We start from the raw sequence: 19769 nt of genomic DNA on the forward strand, positions 1-19769 counted from the left end.
TCTCTCAAAAATAAATAAATGTAAAAAAACCTTATTATTATTTTTTTTAATTAAAAAACAAAAATAAAAAAAAACACACCTTGATCACCTCCTAGGTGCCAGGCCCCTTGCTAAGCGCTGGTAAAGAGGGGAAGAAAGGGAGCTCACGTGAATCTAGCCCCAGACAGCACGGTCTGGATCTCAGATGCCTCCCCTGTGGGACTTGGGGCTACCCCAGGGCAGGGTCCCCCGCAGCCGCGTCTGTCGGGGGGGGGGGGGGGGGGCTGTCTACCAATGAATGAATGAATGAGCCAATGCCCGGGTGGGAGGACCCGCCAGGCGCCCATTACCAGAGGAGGAGCTGCCCGGGGGTGGCGGGGTCAGGAGCCCGGGAGGGATCTCGGGGGCCCCAGGCAGAGCCCTCCCCGGGAAGCGCCTGTGGCCCCGCGGCCGCGATCGCGACGCCCGGCTTCCCGGGTGGGGGACCGAGCCCGCTCTCCGTCCTCCCCCCACCCCCCCAGCGGAGGCGGCGAGCGGCGGGGGCGGGGGCAGCCGGGGGCGGCGCGCGGCGCTGGAACCTGAGCCGGGGGAGGAGAGTCGCGCGGCGCGGGCGTGCGGGCGCCGGGCGGCCGGGATTCAGGAAGCGCCTCGCGGTCCCGGAGGTGAGTGGGGCCGGGGCCCTCGGGACAGGGATCCTGGGGAGGGGGGGGGGGCGGCGCCCCCGGGGACGTCTCCTAGGCTCCGAGGCTCCGGTCCGGGGCGCGGGAAGGAGGCGCGGGGTCCCGCCAGCTCCCGCTGCCCCGCTGCGTGCCCTCGCACCCGCCCCCTCGTCTCTCTCGGCTTCGGTTTGTTTTATCACCTGTGAAATGGGCGCCGGCGTGGGCCGTGGGGTCGCCCGGTGGGCGGGAGGGAGGTCCCGGGGTCCCCAAGAGCCAAGCGCAGGAATCAGAGGCGAGGAGGCCCTGCAGCCCACCTTAGAGGCATCCCCATTTCGGGGGGCTGGGAAGGGGCAGTCGGGGGCCCTGAGGTCTGCCTTCTATGGCTAAGCAAGCGGGAGGGAATTGGAAGTCTGGAACTTCCAGAGGCCCACTTCTTCGTTGGCCTCAGTTAGTCCCAGAGACGGCTCTTCCTCCAAGAGGCAGGACAATCTTTAACCTCCGGCTGTGCCTCCAGAGCCTCCTGGGAGGTCCGCCAGGACGGGGAGAGACCTCCCGCACTCCCCACTAGCCTGCAGAGACCCGCCACAGACTGACTGCTGCGGGGGCTGCTCACCACCCCGCCTGCCTGGCCCTGCCCAGCCCTTCGGCCCGTCTGCCCTCCCCATTTTGCAGATGAGGAAACTGAGGCTCTGGTCGGGGGTGGAGCCAGGTGGAAGTTTTACCCAGGGCTGCGGGGCTCCAGAGCCCTCCCTGCCTGGTGCCCTGGGGGGGGGGGGGGTGCCCTGGCTCAGCCTCTACTGCGGGGCTCTGCTGGGGCTGGGGTTGTGTGATGCTGTGTGTGAGCTTTGTTCTGGGAGCTAAGACCCACTCGGGGATTTAAGCTTCGCCACTTTATCTGTGGGGTGAGGACGGGGGTAACTCTATGACCTAAATGAGGAAGTTGAAAAGGTGGTCTCTTGAGAGAGGTCAAGTAGAAGGGGCAGACCTATGTGGGCCCCCCCGTGCCACCCCAGTTTTGTGTGACCTTGGGTCAGTCCTTTGGCTGTCTGAGAGATAGCTCGTCTGTAAAATGGGGGTGAAATGAGGGCCACCCCAGGGCTGTGGGGAGGACAGACCGCCTGGGAGGAGCTGGCCACACACTCCCAACTCACCCAGCAGCGTCATTGTGCTTGCTTGCTCCGGTAATGAAGAGGTGAAAAGAGGTAACTGGCCATTTCCCCATTTCTCTAGTTGATTCTGTTCGAATGACGGTAGGGAGCCCCTCTTCCCACCTTTGTCGGTGGTAAATCAGAGTGGGGAGGAGCTCCCCAAACAAATGGCAGGCGGAGGTCATGGGCCAAGGCAGGGTCTGGTTTGTAAAACCCCGGGGGTCGGTGGGGGGGTCGCTGTGAGAGGAGGGGGTGTGGGTGAGAGCTGAGAAGATGCGCTGGGGAGTGGCTGCGGGCGCCCTGGCAGTTCACCTGGTGGGAGCGGGGCCTTGGCCACTTTCTCCTGTGTCTAGCAAGGCCTCCTGGAAAGCCCCCCCCCCCCCCCCCCCCCCCCCCGTCGGCCTCGGACCCTGGGCAGGGTCTAGCCGGAGGGCTCTGGCCCCCTCCACCGCCTCCCCCAAACTGGGATTGCCTCTCCTGCCAGCTGTGCCCTCCAGGCAGGTGGGCACCCAGCAAGGTGAGCACGTATGGTAGATGCTTGGCAAATGTGTGCTCTCAAATGAATGGGGGCCAGGAGAGAAGTCTGGGAAGGGATCGGGGAGGGCTTGATCGAGGTGGGGGTTCAAGCCACACCTTGAAGAATAAGTAAGGGAAAGGGCACTCAGGTAAAGGGAAGGACATTATGAGCAAAGACCTGACCACTACCTGCTGCCAGGTGGGTAAAGCTAGACTTTGTAAGGCCAAGACATTGTTCCGTTTGTCTGGAATGTGTGACGTGACCAGGAAGGGCAAGGGATTGGGCAGGCAGGGGCTAGGTCAGACCCAAGAAGCCCTGAAGTCCAGGCTGGGAGGGACGTGCCAGATGTGTGGTCTGGAAAGGTCCCTCTGGCTGCAGAGTCAGGGCCAGGCCAGGAGGCCGGTCCCCAGGCTGGAGAAGCCATCCCGGCCCGGGGCCTGAGGCCCAGGATGGCGACTGGAGAGGGGCGGCTGGCAGGCGACGGGGGGGAGGGAGAGAATCGGGCAGGGATTGGCCTCACTGTGCCCGGCACAGGTCAGGTGCTCCATAAATCTCTACTGCACAGTTGAGTGACTGGACTACATCATTTTGAGAGGGCCCAAGTCCTTTGCGGTCCTTTACCTGTTCCTTGGTGGGAGGGGGAGTTGGCATGGAGTGGGCATCTCGACCTCTCACAGGCCCCTGACCTGCTGTCTGCCTCAGCTTCCCCCATCTGATTCTGGGAAAGACACTGCAGGCCCCTCCCCAAATCACTGGGCCATAGAGAACGGCTCCACTTCTCATCACACACCAGATCTGGGGAGCCAAGAGAACATTGCACGCCAGCGGGCCCTCTGGAATGCTCCACATGGCCCATTTGGAGTGGAATTCACCTGTTAAAGATTAATTCAGATCTCTTGAGATACCTGTGGCCCTAGGCCCCAAAGCTGGTGCTCTGATCACTGAGTTCTGCCTGGCTTCAGCCAAACCTGGGCCGCATTAGTAGTCCTTATGATGGTCGCGAGCATTTATGGAGCGCTTACTATGTGCCAGGCACTGAGCCAAACACTCTTAGTACATTTGGATATGAAACTATTATCGTTCCCATTTTTGAGAGGGCGGAGCTGCGAGGTCTGGGTAGTGAAGCCGCTTGCCCAGGGTCTTTTAGTTGGGGAGGGGCAGAGCTGGGATCTGAACTCCGTTTGTCTGATTCCAAAATCCACGCCCTTAACTTCCAAGGTGGCCTGTCCCCATTTGTCCCGTCCTGAAGTCACGGGGAAGAGACTCTGCGGTGTAGAGAGAAGAATCTGGATTGCTCAGACAGGCCCTGCTTTAAGTCCTAGGTCTCCTGCTCCTTCTCCAGGGAAGCTCGGGCAAGTCACCTGGCCTCTCTGAACCTCAGTTTCCTCTTCTGTCAAATGGCGCTCTCAGATGCCACTTTGCAAAGACAGTCCGAGGCACACGGATGGGGCTCCGGAGCACCGCCTTCATCCTCATCCTGTTCCAGGACACGTTTTCCTCCAGCTCGTCCCTAGGGCTCCCTCTGAGAGCCCCTCGGTGCCAGGCAGGTGGGCGGAACGTAGCAGGGGCAAAGCTAGACTTGCATTTGGACAGAGGACGATGCCTTTTCAGCCGTGAGATATTTACGGGCATTGACTGAGTGCCAGGAGCCCGTCAACGTTTCCTACTTTCCTGATTTAATGCTTTAAAGACTAAGGCTGGAGGGGGCGCCTGGATGGCTCAGTCAGTTGAGCATCCGACTCTTGATCTCAGCTCAGGTCTTGATCTCGGGGTCGTGAGTTCAAGCCCTGCATTGGGCTCCACAGGTGTGGAGCCTACTTTAAAAAATAAATAAATCCATAAAAATAAAAACAAAAATACTAGGGCTGGAACCTGGCTATCTGGTTTAACTCCCGGCTTTTAGTAAGTTCCCTTACTCCCTGGGCTGTGGTTTCCCCATCTGAAAAATTGGGATAATAAGAGTGCCTGTTCTGTGGGGTGGATGTGGGCAGTCTCCAATGCCACGTAGTGTGTCACCTGATGTTCACCTCGATGATGTCACAGCCTTGCCCCCACTGGAGATGGGCAGAGGACGGAAGCTGAAGCTCATTTTATGGCTGAGAAAACCGGGGCTCCAAGGGAGAAGCAAGCGACTCTGGTCCCCTTGGGTCCCTGGAAAGCCCAGTGGCCACTTCAGCTTCCACTTTGGACCAGCCCCTCTTAGAGTCAGACCCACCTTGGTCCCCATTCTAGCTCTGCCACTTGCTGCTGTGTGATCTCAGGTGGCAGCTTGACCTCTCTGTTCCTGGGGCTGCCACCCAGGATTTGCTGGAGGTTGGAGCTTCGTCAGCTTGAGGGGGATTTGGGTCATTCTGGCCACTACCCTTGCCCCAGCCTGGACTCCCCCCTGCCTGGGTTTCCCTTGGGTCCCGTGAACTGGCACGCTGGCCGAACGGGAACGAGGAAGGGAGGCCAGGCCCTTACTTTCACCGTGACTCTGACTTCCTTCCTGCCTCTGAGCCCCTTCCTGGTCATTGGCTTCCCCTTTCTGTCCCAAGCCCTGGCCACTGCTGTGTGACCCCAAGTAGGTCACCTCACCTCTCTGAGCATGTTTCTTCATTGGTGAGGGAGCGTCAGACACCGCGCCATGGGCATAGGAAGCCCTCCATAAAAGGTCTTGGGTCTGCTCCAGATGAGGTCAGAGGCTGGGAAAGGCTGCAGAAGGAGGAGAGGGTGTGGGGGGCAGACAGGAAGGCTATTGACCAAATGGGAATACTCTTATTTTTCTTTGGGTGGTGAGTAACGGCTGCCCGCCCTGCCACCCCCCTGCACAAAGGGCTCCTCAGTCTCACCGGCGCCTGTTTTTCCCTGAGGGTGGAGTGGCCTGGGTTCCACCCAGCTGACCGGGAGGGTGACCACCTTCTGGGATGGTTCCTCATGTGTGTGTGGGGGGGGGGGGGGGGGGGCACTTGTAACACATGCCCCGAGTGTGCCCCACAGGCTCAGGGGAGACCCCTGTGGGCAGGGGGCCAGTGAACCTCAGGCCAGGGACCTGTCAGCCCGGTTCACTCCTGTCTCTTGCAAAGACGAGGCGCTCAGGAAAACCTGTAGACGTAGGGAAGGAAGAGAGGAAGGAAGGAAGGAAGGAAGGAAGGAAGGAAGGGTGGGTGGGAAGGAGGGAGGCAGAGGTGACTGAACAGACAAATTAACAAGGCAGGGGCATCAGAAAAAACCACTTACTTGAATTCAGACTCTGGCTGAGACGGAGTGGGCTTGGGGAAGTGTCCTGGTCTGCTTGAGCCTCAGTTTCCTCACCTGCAAAACGGACTCATGATTAGCTGTCGTCCTCATGGTGGGTGTGGGTCTCACAGGTCAGAAAGCCCAGCGCACTGTGAGTGCTCCATAAATTATCTGTTAAAGTTTGGGAGAGAGGCAGGACGTTAGCCACCTAGGCAGGCAGTTGGGCAGAGGTCCCTCTGTGTCCATTCCTTCATTCGTTCATTCAGCAAGTATATCTTGAGCAGCGACTAAGTGCCAGGCCCTGTTCTGGGCCCTGGGGACTCAGTGGTGACCGGACAGAAAATTTCCTTTTATTCCCCCACAGCCTTTGGGGCTGCACTTTATTATTTTTTTTAGTTTGTTTTGATGTTTCATTTCTTCTTGAGGGAGAGAGAGCACAAGTAGGGGAGGAGCAGAGAAGGAGGGAGACAGAAGATCTGAAGCGGGCTCCATGCTGACAGTACAGAGCCCCACGCGGGCCTCCATCCCACGAACCGTGAGATCGTGACCCGAGCCAAAGTCGAACGCTCAACCGACTGGGCCACCCCGGGGCTGCCCTCGATGAGGCTCTGACACCCACGATGAACAAGCAACCCAGCAGTGGGTGCTGTGATTAGCTTCCTTCTAGAAAGGAGAAAACGGAGGCTCGGAGAGGTGAAGTGACCCATGGGTTGGGGGGGGTCACACAGCTACTCAGCAGCAGAGCCAAGGTTCAGACTCCAAATCCCAGCGCCTCACTACTGCACCACCTGCCTGATGAACTCCACGGGGTGCGGCTGTAGAAGGGTGACCCCAGAGAGGGCTTCGTAGGATGACCCCAGAGAGAGGGCTTCGTAGAGCCTAAAGGGATGAACTCACGTGGGGTTAAAAGCAAACGGTTGGAATCCTAGCCACAGTCCCTTCTTGTTGAGTTGCTACCTTGGCTGGGTCCCTGGTCTCTCTGCGCCTCGCTTGGCTGCTGTGTAAAACGGGGATAACGATAATGCCTCCCTCACGGGAGAGGCAGATGTAAAGGCGCTCGGTGCCTGGTGGGTGTTGGGTAAATAGCCCCCTCCCCCGCCCCGCCTCCACTCCGCCGGGACGTGGTTCACTCGCGTGGGAATGGAGACAATAATATCTAGTATCTAACTTCTGGAGTCATGACTTGGATTAAGACAGAACGGTGCTGTGTGGAAGGTGCCAGTGAGGGCAGGCCCTGCTAACCGTGGGACCTCAGGCACCAGCCTCGGCCATGACTTTAAGCAGTTAACCAGAGACACAGCCTGCTGTTGGCACAGGCTGCTGCTGGTGAGGCGGGCTGGGGCGGAGAGAGGGTCTCAGACTGGTTTTCTGCTCTGCGTCAGGCTCCCTTCCCAGGCCCGGTGAACCCATTCATTCCCTGGGTATCTGCTCCCTCCTCTGACTTGGCAGCCTCAGGCCTTTTGCGCATGAGAATGAGGAGGAGGGATGCCTGCGTGGGCTGGGCGGGTGGGGGGGTCTTGTCCCCTCTGGGCCTCAGCCTCCCAGCTGGGAAATGGGGCTGTGTGGCCTCCCGGAGATGGTGAGAGAAGGACATGAGGGGCCAGAAGACCTTTTTGGAAGGCGAGGTCTCCAAGCACGGTCCTGAGCCCTGGCCTTGGAGCCAATAAGTCTGGGTCCAAGCACCTGCTCTGCCCTGCCCTCTGCGACAGGGCCACCATATTCTTGAGCCTCTGCTCTGGGCCAGACCCTCTGCTGGACCCTTTACACCTTCTTAATCCTCATGACCATCCCATGTGGGTTTTTCTTTTAATGTTTATTTTTTTGAGAAGCAGAGGGGAGAGGCAGAGAGAGAGGGAGAGTGCGTGAGAGAGAGAGAGAGAGAGAGAGAGAGGGAATCCCAAGCAGGCTCTGAACTGTGAGCACAGAGCCCAATGCGGGGCTTGAACCCGTGAACCACAAGATCATGACCTGAGCCGAAGTTGGACGCTTCGCCGACTGAGCCACCCAGGCGCCCCACGATATCCCCGTGTTACACCAAGGAAACTGAGGCTTGGGGAAGGAAGCCACTTGCCTAAGGTCACCAAGCCAGGAAGGGGAGTTGAGATGTGGTGCACATACCACACAATTCACCCTTTCAGAGTGTGCAATTCAGTGGTTTTTTAGTGTATTTGGAGTTGTATGTACATTCCCACCACCTAGCTCCAGTGTGTTTTCATCACCCCAAAAAGCACCCCCTCCCCCTCGGCAGTCCCCATCCCCGCGCTCTTTCCCACCCCCTGCAGCCGCCAGCTCTGTGTCTCTATGCATTCGCCTCTTCCGGGCATATCACGTAAATGGCATCGGACAGCGTGTGGCCTTCTGCGATCCACGGCACACGCTCTTAAAACCACCCAGCCATACTACCTCCTGGTGGCCCCTACCCCAGGGCTCGGGCCCCTTGGACGTGAATGGCTGCCCGCGAAAGCTCAGGGAGATGTTTGTGCACAGTCAGGACCCCTCCAGCCAAGGACCCGCAGCATGACCGAGTGACTGTGGTGGCCCCACGGCCTTGCCCTCTGTGGGGCCTGATGAGTCACCCCCAGCCTTGCCCCGCCTGGGTAGTGTGAGCTTCAGAGGGGTGCCCTCCTGGGTGGGGGGGGGTGGCTACAGGACACTGGGGCTCTGTCTGCGCCGGACAGGCGGCCGCTGTGCAGCAGACAGGAAGCGGGCTGGGCCGAGACCTGCTAGGTAAATATGGGCTGGCTGGGGAAGGTGCCTGGCATGGCGTGATGCCCCCTGCGGCCACCGCCCGCCAGGGGCCAGGGAGCCTCGAACAGCCTGGCAGGCAGCAGGCTTCGCCTGGCCAAGGGGCCGAGCTCACAGCCGGCTGCTCCAAGGTGGCTGCCAGAGTCCCAGGCTCTGGGCCCAGTACAGGTGAGGAAATCGAGGCACAGGAAGGCCAGGTGACTTGCTCAGGGGCGCACTGCTGGCGAGCTGGCCATCTGCCTCGGGGCCCGTGGTGGTCCCTACCACCCACCCAGCGCCGCTTTCCCCACCCCCTCCTTCCGCCCTTCCCTTCGGGAGTCCCCAGTCTGTGTAAAGTATCCACCGAAGGCACAGGTTCAGGGACCACATGCGTTTGAATCCTGCTTCCCCCTCTCAGGAGCTGGGCAACACTGTCGGAGTGACTCTACCTCTCTGAGCCTCAGTTTCCTCACCTGAAGGTGGGGGTGGGGGTGGGGGTTGGACAGAGCTGGTGTTTTCTCTCCGGGATCCCTGTTTTCTTAACCCTTTCCCCACCCACACCGCCCCTCCAAGACTGACCTGGAATGACTGGTGCTCACAGGCGTGTTTATTCCAAGGGGACTGCAGGAAATGGGGGCCCCAAAGATGCGGCATAGAGCCCCAGGTTGGAGGGGGGAGGAAGTGCCCTGGGTCTGTCTGGGAGCCCCATACTACCCCCCCCCTTGCTCTGCCTTCTTTCCACCCACCTACCCATCTTTTCTTCCTCCACCTTCCTCCTCCCCTGCTTCAGGCCACATCAGTCCCCCGTGCCTTCTATGCTCTCTTGTCCCCACACTTTGGACCTTGCTGTCTCTGTCCTAGCTGTCAGGCCCAGGCCAGACCCCCTCCTCCTTGCAGCCTGTCCCCATCCCTGTCAAAGGATCTGCAAGCACCCTCCGGGGGCTTCAGAAAGACCCTGCCTTACAGTTTACGAAAGCAAGTATTTATCGATGTCCCATTCTGCCTCAGCCCGGTGCTGGATGCTGGTGAAACAACAGACACAAAGTAGTCCCTCCCTCGTGGAACTAAAACTCCAGAGAAGAGCGAAGATGAGTAAAGGAATCACACAAGTAAATGCACAAGTTTAATCCTGGGAAGAGCTGTAAAGGGAGGCGTAGTTTGCTTTCAGAAAGAGGAACAAGGAAGCTGGTTTAGACTGGAGGTCAAGGAGGCTTTTCACAGGAAGTGCCTGTGAAGAGGGGGACCTGAGCAAGGGGACCCAGCCAGGGGGGAAAGAGGGGACAGCCCTGGCTAAGGTCTGGAGAAGGAAAAATCCCTCTGCCTCCCCCTCTCCCAGACTCTTACGAAGCTCCATTCTTTTATGTTTCCCCCGGGCGCCCTGCAAACAGGTGGCACTCAACAGATGCCCGTTGGAGTGAATCGATCCCAGGAGGGAGGGAACGGAGAGGAACTAGCTCCCTGGAATTCTTCTCCCTGGGGTGGAGTGGCCCTGCACGCCCAAACTTGCCACCAGATTTAAGCAGCTTTCCTGGGTCATGGAATCAGGAGGATGGGATTTGACAAATATGTGCCAGGGTTTCCATGAGATCAGGCAAAGCCACGGGTAATGGTGAGGATGGGCCCCTTCTTCCACCTTCCGCGCGGGGAGGGGGCAGGCAGATGGTGCAGGAGGCCCCCGCCCCCACTGGGTCTGAGATTCTCAGAGAGAAGGTGCCTGCCGTTCATGGAGCGTGTAGTTCGCTATTTATTGAGGCCTTACTCTGTGCCAGGTGCTTGACTCAACCTGTATAATTCGCACAACGACCCAGTTAAGATCCCCATGGACAGGTGAGGAGAGCAAGGCCCAGGGAGGTTAAGTCACTTAACTCAAGCTCGTGCAGCTGATGAGCAGTGGGTATGGGAGCCGACCCCCTGATCTGTCTGATGAAAATGCATACTTTTTCCATGCCCCACTAGCTCCCTCCAGGGGCTCCTCCTCGGGGGAGAGGGAGTGGGTTTGGCCATCCTCACTGAGTCCCCAGATCCTTCAGAGCCTGGGACCTCTGTCAGGGCAGAGAGGGAGGCTTGAGGACCTTGGCTCATCACTGTATCTCCTCACCCTGCTCAGGACCTCTGCACCCCTTAACTCAGCACTCCTGAGCCCCTCTGGTCTACACAGCTCTGAACACCACTGGACATGACTCTGCTTCTTGGTTTGTCTGGCTGTTTACTCTGTTCCCCACCGGAAGGCCAGCCCCGGGAGGGCGGGGGTTTTTCTCAGGTCTGTTCCCATCTATGTCCCCTGCACCTGGCACCCTGTAGGTGCTCACTAAATATTTGGTCAATAAACGAATAGATGAGTGGTTTCTAATCCTGCTCCTTGGGCCCTGAGATTCAGCCCCCCCCCCCCCAATTCATCCTGTCCTACCACCCTCTGCGTGGACTGCAGTCTGGTTTTTATATTCAGAAGACGTGCTCTGTGCTTAACGTGTGATTCCACCGCTTGAAGTGAATGCAGTGGTGATGCGCAGTGTGTGGGGAGGTTCCCACTGAGACATAAACGTCCTTGGATGAGCCCCCAGCGCCCTGCTGCCAGCTGGGTGCCGCCCGCTGCAAAGATCCCCTGTAGGGGTGAGCCCCGGGTAGGGGTGAGTCCAGGTAGGGGTGGGCCCCGGTGGGCTCACAGCGGGCATACGCATGCGCACACCACACGGGGAAAGACGCGGAAGGACGCGAATAAGCATGCGCGACGTTCACGCGCTGAGGAGACCCACGAGGACTCGCAGCCTCTCTCCCTGCCCGCACCCCCCCTTCTCTCCCAAGTCTGGCATTGGTTTGGAACGTGTAATAATAGGCTACAGGGCAAATTAGAACAGGGAGTGAACTCTCCCTGACCACAGAGAACAGGGTAGCGTTTGCGGAAAGAATTGCCACAGAGTAAGCAGCAGAGCAGGCTGTGTGTGTGTGTGTGTGTGTGTGTGTGTGTGTGTTTGCGTTTTTGCACGCGCGCGCACACGTGTGCATGTGTGTGCATATGTGCTCATTGGTGTGTACATTGCTTGATGAGGAAGGAGTAGCAGAGTTAGGATTCTGAGGCTATCTTCATTGCCATTTGCTCCCTGGGGGGCCCCTCAGGGCCTCAGTTTTCTCAACTGTAAAATGGGAGCAGTAGTCCAGCTTTGTGGGCTCTCGCGGGCCATGAATGCCAGGCTGGGTGCTTTGCTGTCGTGTGTGTGTGTGTGTGTGTGCGCGCGCGCGCGCGCGCGCGGAGGGGGTTGAGGAGGACAGGTGAACACGCTGTACCATGTCGGTGACGATGACGATTAAAGCGCTCAAGTGCTTATTAGGTGCCGGAGAGACACGTGACCCGCCTTATGTCACGGCAGCCCTATGGGACAGATGCTGTCATTGGGACCCTCATTTTACAGGTGGGGAAACGGAGGCTCAGAGAAATCAGCCCAGGCTGGTAGTAATAATCCTTAGCTCCCAGACTCTCAGGTTGTACAGCTCACACATGATACTGCAGGTGCCCAGCGCTGTGCCTGGCCGCCTGCCCCTGCCCAGTCAACTGAGGGGTTAGGGTAGCCCAAGCTTTGTAGCCAAGTGTGCAGATTTGAATCCTGGCTCTGTCGCTAACCGGCTGTGTGGCCGCAGGCAAGCCACTTAACCTCTCTGATCCTCCGTTTCCTCATCTGTAAAGTGGGAATGAGAGCCGTACCTTCCTCCAGGGCAGGGTTTCTCAGTCTCAGCACTATTGATATTTCTGGGCCTGGATCCCTCCTTGTGGTGGGGACTCTCCTGTGCATTGTCGTGATGATTATTCATTGTAACTAAACTCTAATAATGGTCACATGTGACCATTGCCTGAGGCTACCAGTGAGGCGTGAGCGGCTGAGAGGAGATTTGAATCTGGGGCCGGCGGACTTCGGACTCCTTGTCATGGAGGCCTCAGAAACCTTGGATGCCGTCTGGGTTGGGGTTCCTTAGGAGAGGGGGCGCAGGCATGGTGGGGGGTTGAGAGCTCCCTGAGGTGGGGTGTCCGTCTGGCTCTGCTCCAGTGGGGGAAGGGGTGTGGTAATTGGGAGGGTGTTGACCACGGAGGCATGTGCCCCAATGCCTCCTCTCCCCTGACCCCTGGGTCCCCCATGAGGTGGATCGGGCTGGGCCCTGGGAAATATAATCTTCCCCCTCAGATGCCTGCACCCCAATGGATACCTGTCCCTGCCTCATCATGCCCCCCACTCCTGCAGAACAAAACCATCCGACATCTCCCAAGATCTATAGGAGGAGGTGTGGTCACCTGGTTTTACAGGTGGAGAAACCGAGGCCCAGGGAGAGGAAGTGACTTGTCCAAGATCACACAGCTGCTAGTTACCAGGGCCAGGACAGGAACCAGGTGTATCTGATTTCAGAACCTGTGCTGCTAACCTTTCCTTCCTCCTTTGATTAGAATCATCGATAGCCCCCAACTTATTCCCAGAGTTGGCACTGGGAATGCCCGACCTCATTTACTTCTTCCTGCAAAACTATGAAACGCTGCTTCCTTTGCACCCATTTTAAAGGGGAGGAAACTGAGGCTCCGGGAGCTAAAGTAACTTTCCCAAGGTCACACTGCATGTCCATAGCAAGTGAGCTTAGAACCCAGTCCTGAATAACCCTAAAGCCCATGCTCTCCCTCCCCACTGGTGCCCAGAAAAGGGCCCATCCCCGGCAGGAGCTCCGACCCTCGGGATGCTCCGCCGTACCCACCCACAAGGGCCTCTTGCCCTCACCTCTCTGGCCCAGGCTTCCCTCCTGGCAGCCAGAAAACAAACAAGGTGGGAACCAGTGTTTATTTGGTCCTCTGCTAATGTGTTGGGCAGGCAGAGGAAGACACAGAAAAGAGAGCTTTTCAGACATCTCCCTGCAGCCCGGGTGGGATGGTGAAAGTTCCAGGAAACTCTCCCTCAGTGCCCAGCCCCGCCCACCGAGCAGTGTGCCGCAGAGGGCAGGGGCCTGCCAGGGCTTTGCGCCTCCCTGTCCTTGCTCCTGGTTAGCGGTCGGGCCCAGAGCTGGAGAGACCTGGGTTCAAGTCCAGCTCTTCTCCCTACAAGCTGCATGACTGCCCCTCTTAAATCTCCAGTCTCTTGGGGCGCCTGAATGGCTCAGCCGGTTGAGCGTCCGACTTCGGCTCAGGTCATGATCTCGCTGTTTGTGAGTTCGAGCCCCTCATTGGGCTCCGTGCTGACAGCTCAGAGCCTGGAGCCTGCTTCGGATTCTGTGTCTCTGGCTCTCTCTGCCCCTCCCCCACTCACACTCTGTCTCTGTCTCTCTCACAAAATAAACATTAAAAAAAAAAAATTAAAAGCAAAACCAAAAACCTCCAGTCTCTCCATCTGAGAAACGGGGGGAACGAATTATACCTTCATCCGTGTGGTATCTTTCTAGGTGTTGGGGATGCAGGAGTGAACAAGGACAGATGCGTTCCCTGCCTCCTGGTGCTCACGGCCCAGGAATGAACTAATCCCACGAACAGATGGTCAGGGAGGACTTCCCAGAGGAAGGGACAGTTGAGCTGGGAACACAGATGGGTAGGGGATAGGCAGGCCAACAGGGGAGGGGAGGGACCGGCACTCGGCCCTGGGAAGCAGAGTTTTTGCACCGTGGGAAGTTAGCTATAGTCTTGGAAACTCAGTTTGCTGTTCTTCAAAATGGGAGTCATAAGGATGGTCCTAGGAGAGACGGAGTAATGCTGGCTCACACAGTGGGTTTGCACCTGTTTGCTGAGCACCTGCAGGGCCCGAAGCATGCGTTTAATGGTTACGTTTTAGTGCTTACTGTGTGCCAGGCACTGACCACGGGAATGCATGCTCTCTGCCTGGACGTCCCCATTTTACAGATGAGAAAAACGAGGCCGTGAAATGTCAGCTTGCCCAGTGCCACACAGTTGCGGAGTGTGGAGCCTGGATTTGAACCCTGCTCTGCGGGGCTCTGAAGCTGGTGGGGTTGGTTGGGAGTAAGCCCCAGGCTCCGGGTCTGGGGTCCCGGGATGACTCTGAGGCCCTTCCTCCTCTCTCCACCTAATGCCCGGGGTAGCTGGACCTGAGGCCCGTTTACGTTTCCAGGTCCCTAAAAGAGGCTCCTGTTGTAGCTCTTGCCTGGGGCTGCCAGCCAACCACCTCTGCTGGGAGTGGTCACCCCGCACCCCTGTCATTACAACGGCGGCTTTGAAGCAGCTGGCAGCCGAGCTGTTTGCCCACGTGGGAGGGGGCTTCCTGGAGCCCCCACCCCTGGCCAAGCTCCGCCTGACTCCCCTCCCGTTCCCTTACAGGCCGAGCAGCGCAGACGGGTCCCCGGTCAGCATGGCGGATCCCAGCGGAGGCCCCCACGCAGGGCCCGGGGAGGTGGCTGAGACCCCCGGGGCCGAGGCCTTCCCGCTCTCTTCTCTGGCCAACCTGTTTGAAGGGGAGGATGGCTCCCCCTCCCCCTCGCCCTCCCCCTCCCCGGCTGACACCAGCCGCCCCGCTGGGCCAGGTGATGGGCGACCAAATCTGCGCATGAAGTTCCAGGGTGCCTTCCGCAAGGGGGTGCCCAACCCCATTGACCTGCTGGAGTCCACCCTGTATGAGTCCTCGGTGGTGCCCGGACCCAAGAAGGCACCCATGGACTCGCTCTTTGACTATGGCACCTGTCGTCATCACCCCAGCGACAACAGGCGGTGGAGGAAGAAGGTCATCGAGTGAGTATTGCTGGCTGCCTGGCCAGTGGTCTCCTCTGTGTTGAATCTGTCCATCCGTCCACCTACCTGTTCGCCCACCTGTCCACTTTTCCATACACTTGTCTGTTCACCCGTCTGTCCATCCATCCGTCATCTTGTTCATTCATCCAGCTACCTGTCTGTCCACCTGCTCGTCCACTTGTCCACCCGTCCATCATCCACTCATCAGATATCTCCCTCCCCATCTGTCATCTAGCTATCCGGCTGTCCCCCCGTGAAAACCCCTAAGAACCCCTCTCAGGCTTCTGTGTGTGTCTGGAGGACAGTCTTGAAGTCTGGAGATGGCCTGTTGCCTGGTCCTTGTCTGTCCTCCATTTATGCCCTTGGATGAAGCCCTTGCTTGGTCAGGAGCTGTCTCCTTTCTTTGTTCACTGAGTCACCGATTCGTTTAGTGGATGTTTCTCAAGCACCCACCACGTGCCTGGCAGGGGGGTCGGCCCCGTGGCTCCAGGGGTGAGCCAGACCAGGTACCGCACCTACAGAGTTCAGACGCTGAGTACCTTCATTGTGGAAGGTGAGGCAGGCGATAAGCAAGCAAATGGGCACGTGAACACACAGTTCGAGTTGGGGGAGGTGCTGAGGCAGAGAGGGGAGCTGATTCGGGCAAGGTATTCCAGGAGGGCTTCTTGGAGGAGTCAACGTTTAAGCTCAAAGCTAAGGGATGAGAAGGGGCAGCCACACGGGGTGAGGGTGGTGTTCCAGTGGACGGAAGTGCATGTACCAGGGCCCGAGGCTGAAGAGGCTGGGTGTGCCCAAAGACCGAGATCTCACAGCCGTCCGCACGCTGCTGGACAATCGGTTCCACCTGTGCTCAGAGGACAGCAAAGCGCCCCGGTGTCCCCATCTCTTCCAGGTCCGGCTGGAAGCTTGGTGGGCTCCGTGCCTCCCTTTCCCTTCCCAACCCCCTCCTTCGGGCCTCACCCCGCCCCTACCCCAGACAGTCAGGGCTAGTGGCTTCGGAGGGGCCTTGCAGGAACTGGGGGTGTGGCTGAAGTCTCCGGAGACCCAAGCACCACCTAGTGCGGTGTGGGTGTGAGGGTGTCCTTCCCGTTTCGTTTTTTGGTTCCAAGTTCACAGGTCGGGAGCGGATGAAATGGGGGCTTCCCAGGTGCTCTCAGGATTATAGCGGTCTGTGCCCTCATCCTCAGGGGGGGCAGCCCTGCCCTGGCACCGTGCCGCTGGAGCCCTGCCTCAAGGTGGGGGGTGGCCTGGGGCCCAGGCAGAGGAAGGAAGGGGAGCAGCTGTCCCGTCGCCTGGCCTGCCAGCGGCTCTCCCTGCCCCTCAGCCCCTCCTGCTGCCCCACAGCCTGACCTCAGTCTCCCCTCCTGCCCGCCCGCCTCTGTCACTGCTCCCCCTCGGCTCCCCTCCTCTCCTCGGCTCCCTACACTGTCTCCGTTTCTGTCTTCCTCCGTTCATTTAACAGATTCTTAGTGTGCCCCATATGCACCAGGCACTGGGTGGGTGGAGACGTGGCCGAGAGCATTCTTGCCCTTCGTGGAGCCCCCTGGGCTCACGCTGCTCCCAGTTCTTTGTCTGTTAAAACCTAGCACACAGTAGGTGCCCAGTTAGTGTTTGTCGAATGACCAAAGGACTATCCATTTTTTCCCTTACTCTGTCTCTCTGCTTCCCCACTCCCAGCCCCCTGTGGGTCGCGTTCTGTCTCTACCTGCCCCTGCAGCTCAGTGTTTCAAACACACGTGCAGGCTGCGGACCCACAGTGGGCGCTAGATAACAAAGCAATGTCCGCTAACGTGTATTGAGTGTTCACTGTGTGGTGGGCCTTGAACCAGGCACCTATGTGCTCATTTTTCTCAAAAGTCTGTTGGATGAATAAGTTAATGAGCGAGTGGTTGAATAAATGAATGAGTTGCTTTATCTTTTAGTCCGGTGTTCCTCCTTTATTTTCTCACTATCTGTGTCTCTTTCGGTCTCTGGCTTAGTACGTACTCACTAACTGACGAATGGAAGAGTGGATGAATGGATGGGTGGGTGGGTGGATGGATGGGTAGGCTTGTTTCTTTTGTCTGTTTCCACCTAACACACGGTAGGCACTAGGTAGACTTTGGTGGGATAAAACATTCTTTTGTTTCTCCGGCCATCCCTCCCCTCGGTCTGGTTCCACTCTAGTGCTCTAGCCGCCCCCTTCCACCCCCCACCACCCCTGGGCCCCTCAGGCCAGAGACAGCGGGGTGGGCGGGGGATGGGCCCTCCCATCACCCTGCCTTCCCCCACCTCCAGGAAGCAGCCGCAGAGCCCCAAAGCTCCTGCACCCCAGCCGCCCCCCATCCTTAAAGTCTTCAACCGGCCTATCCTCTTTGACATCGTGTCCCGGGGCTCTACTACTGACCTGGATGGGCTGCTTCCCTTCTTGCTGACCCACAAGAAGCGCCTGACTGACGAGGAGTTCCGGGGTGAGCCACCCGGGTGGGGGTAATGGGCGGGCCACCGGGGGGCTGGGGAGGCCTGGCATTGGGGGCCACCTTTCCTCTTAGCGTCTTCCCCACTGGCCTGGAAGAGCACTGGATAGGGAGTCTGACCCTTGTGTCCTTCGCCATATTACTCACATATTACTACCCCTCGTAAGGTAGCTTTGGCTACCCTCGTTCATTCTTTTCAGCCTTCAATTATGGAAAGGTCAGTGTCGGAGGTAAGCAGAGTCCGCTCACCTGGGTTCGAATCCCACCTCCACCGCTTACAGATATATGGCTTCCCTGAGCCGAAATGTCCTCGTCCGTAAACTAGGGAATACTAGCATAGTCCTGGCAGAACGAATATTCCTGCTTCTGCTCCCGGGCTCTGCCCTACCCCCACCCAGCTTCGGACTCCCCTCCCTAGGCTGAGGCCGCAGTCACCACTGCCCTGGCCTTCTCCCAGCCCAGAGGGCTCACCCTTCAGCCTCGTCATCTCGGGGCCTCAGCTCCCTCTGCCACCCCAGGCCTCCCCTGCAAATTGGCAAAGTTTGCCTGTGAGCCCCTGGGCCCGCGTCAGCCACCTGCTACGTGCCAGGTACCAGGTTGAGGAGCCGTAATTCACTGGCCAAGCGACCCCACAAATCAACGTAAAATGTTAAGAATGGTGGCACCTGCCACAAGGGAGGTCCAGTCTCAAGAAGGCCGGCGGCAGTCTGTGGCTCGGGGCTGACGAAGCTTCGGGGAGGTGAGGGGCCCCATTTTTTGAGGCTTCGAGTACTTCAGGTAAATGAAGTGCCCAAACGGGGTGACCTGGGCAGCGGTACATTTTTCACGTATGCCTTTATCGGCCAGATTCTTTGAACACCAGAATGATACTGTGCAGTATCGTCATGGCGGTCAGAGGAGAATGACTGGATTTATAAAAAATATTCCTTCGTGGTGCCCAGCCAGACCATGTGGCTCGTTTGTGGCACGAGCTTAGGGTTGCCGCAGCTTGGGGCGGCAGGTCCGACCTGCCCCCGGAGGGTGTCAGTGACTACGTGAATAATCTCATTTGGAGGTAACCCCCCATTTAAGCCCCGACCAAACGGCCCCTCCGAGCCCCTCCCCAAGTTCATTAGGCACAAGAGGGAAACCTCGGGGTAGAGCAAACCCGAGTCATCAGCGAGACAGTGCAGCTCCAGGCTGGGCTTGCAAGGCTCCAGCTTCTCGTGAGTTCAGGACCGAGTCAGGGGCTTTTCGCCCGGGCGAGGGACCCCCAGGAAAGCGTATCTGTGTGCATGAGCCGGGGTGGGGGTGGGGTCCCCTGAATCTGCAGAGAATAGTGCATGTGTAGAGGGGCATTAACCAGGAGGCCCGTGACGCAAATTAAGCCATCTGTAGGGCTGCTCTCTTGCTCTGGCCCCTTCTAAGGCCCTGGAGCTAATTCTGATTTCATAATTGCATGTTTCTTTTCATAAACAGTACCCCCAAATTCTGTAAGTCTGAGCCCCGCAAAGCCTGGATCCGCCGCCGCATGATTTTCTAGTCAGAGGCTCATGAGCTGATCTGATTCTCAGGGGAGTCTGTGGCCACCACCCCTCAAAGTTTGACAACCCTCCAATGTGACATAGTTACTTAGTCCCCCTTCCCCTGGTGGCTCCCAGGGCAGAGCCACTTCGCCACCTGGTGGTGGAGTCCTGGAACTGCGTGTCCCTTGGCGTTTCTGGGAAGCTCTTGCTGTGGGCATCTCATCCCAGGACCCAGGCTGGCAGCCCCCCAACCCCGCTATAGCCTGGGTCTGGGGGTGCGGAAACCCAAATCCAAGGTCTGATTCCATGCTCTGCACAAGCCCCTTTCGGTGATCTGTGGTTTGGAATTACATGCGGCGATCAGCTCATCCGATGCTGTGCTGGGCACGGGGCGAACAGTGGTGAATGAAGCGGACACAACACTGTCCAGGTTGCTCACAGTTTCCTGGGTGAGATCAACATTGATCAAGCAGTCACAGGAATAAAAACGGTTGTAGTCTGTAATGTGTGCCAACAAGCGGCTATGTTGGAGGATCTGACCTAGTCAGGAAAATCTGGGAGAGCTTCCCGGAAGAGGTGATAGGCTGAATCTGAACGAGTTGCAGTTAACCAGATAAAAAGAGAAGGAAAGACCATCCCCAAGAGGGGATGAAGGGACAGCCTGTGCAAAGGCCCTGTGGCTCACTGTGGTCAACGTTGTACTCTGAGGTGACCACTCCAGCTGCTGTGTGGATTGAAGGAAAGCTCGAGAGCCTGGTGGAAGCCAGGTGGAAAGTCTTGGGCCAGGGGAGTGGCAGTGGACACAGGGAGTGGGAGAGGGATTGAATAGGAAATGCTGGCGGTGGCTGTAGGAGGCAAGGACAAG

The 19769-nt window shown here is 58.2% G+C and overlaps 1 protein-coding gene across 1 annotated transcript in view; it reads left to right on the top strand.

Moving 5' to 3' along the window:
- Positions 1-569: 569 nt before the first annotated feature.
- TRPV4 (transient receptor potential cation channel subfamily V member 4) overlaps positions 570-19769 on the top strand; it is a 35092-nt gene continuing 15892 nt past the window's right edge. The window contains exons 1-3 of the mRNA XM_040443604.1: positions 570-641; positions 14536-14943; positions 17221-17393. Coding sequence (XP_040299538.1) covers positions 14567-14943; positions 17221-17393 — 550 coding nt within the window. The 5' untranslated portion in view covers positions 570-641; positions 14536-14566. The remainder of the gene's footprint in view (positions 642-14535; positions 14944-17220; positions 17394-19769) is intronic.

The sequence above is a fragment of the Herpailurus yagouaroundi genome, unplaced genomic scaffold, assembly GCF_014898765.1.
Source record: "Herpailurus yagouaroundi ecotype Mexico unplaced genomic scaffold, PumYag 191, whole genome shotgun sequence".
NCBI lineage: Eukaryota > Metazoa > Chordata > Mammalia > Carnivora > Felidae > Herpailurus > Herpailurus yagouaroundi.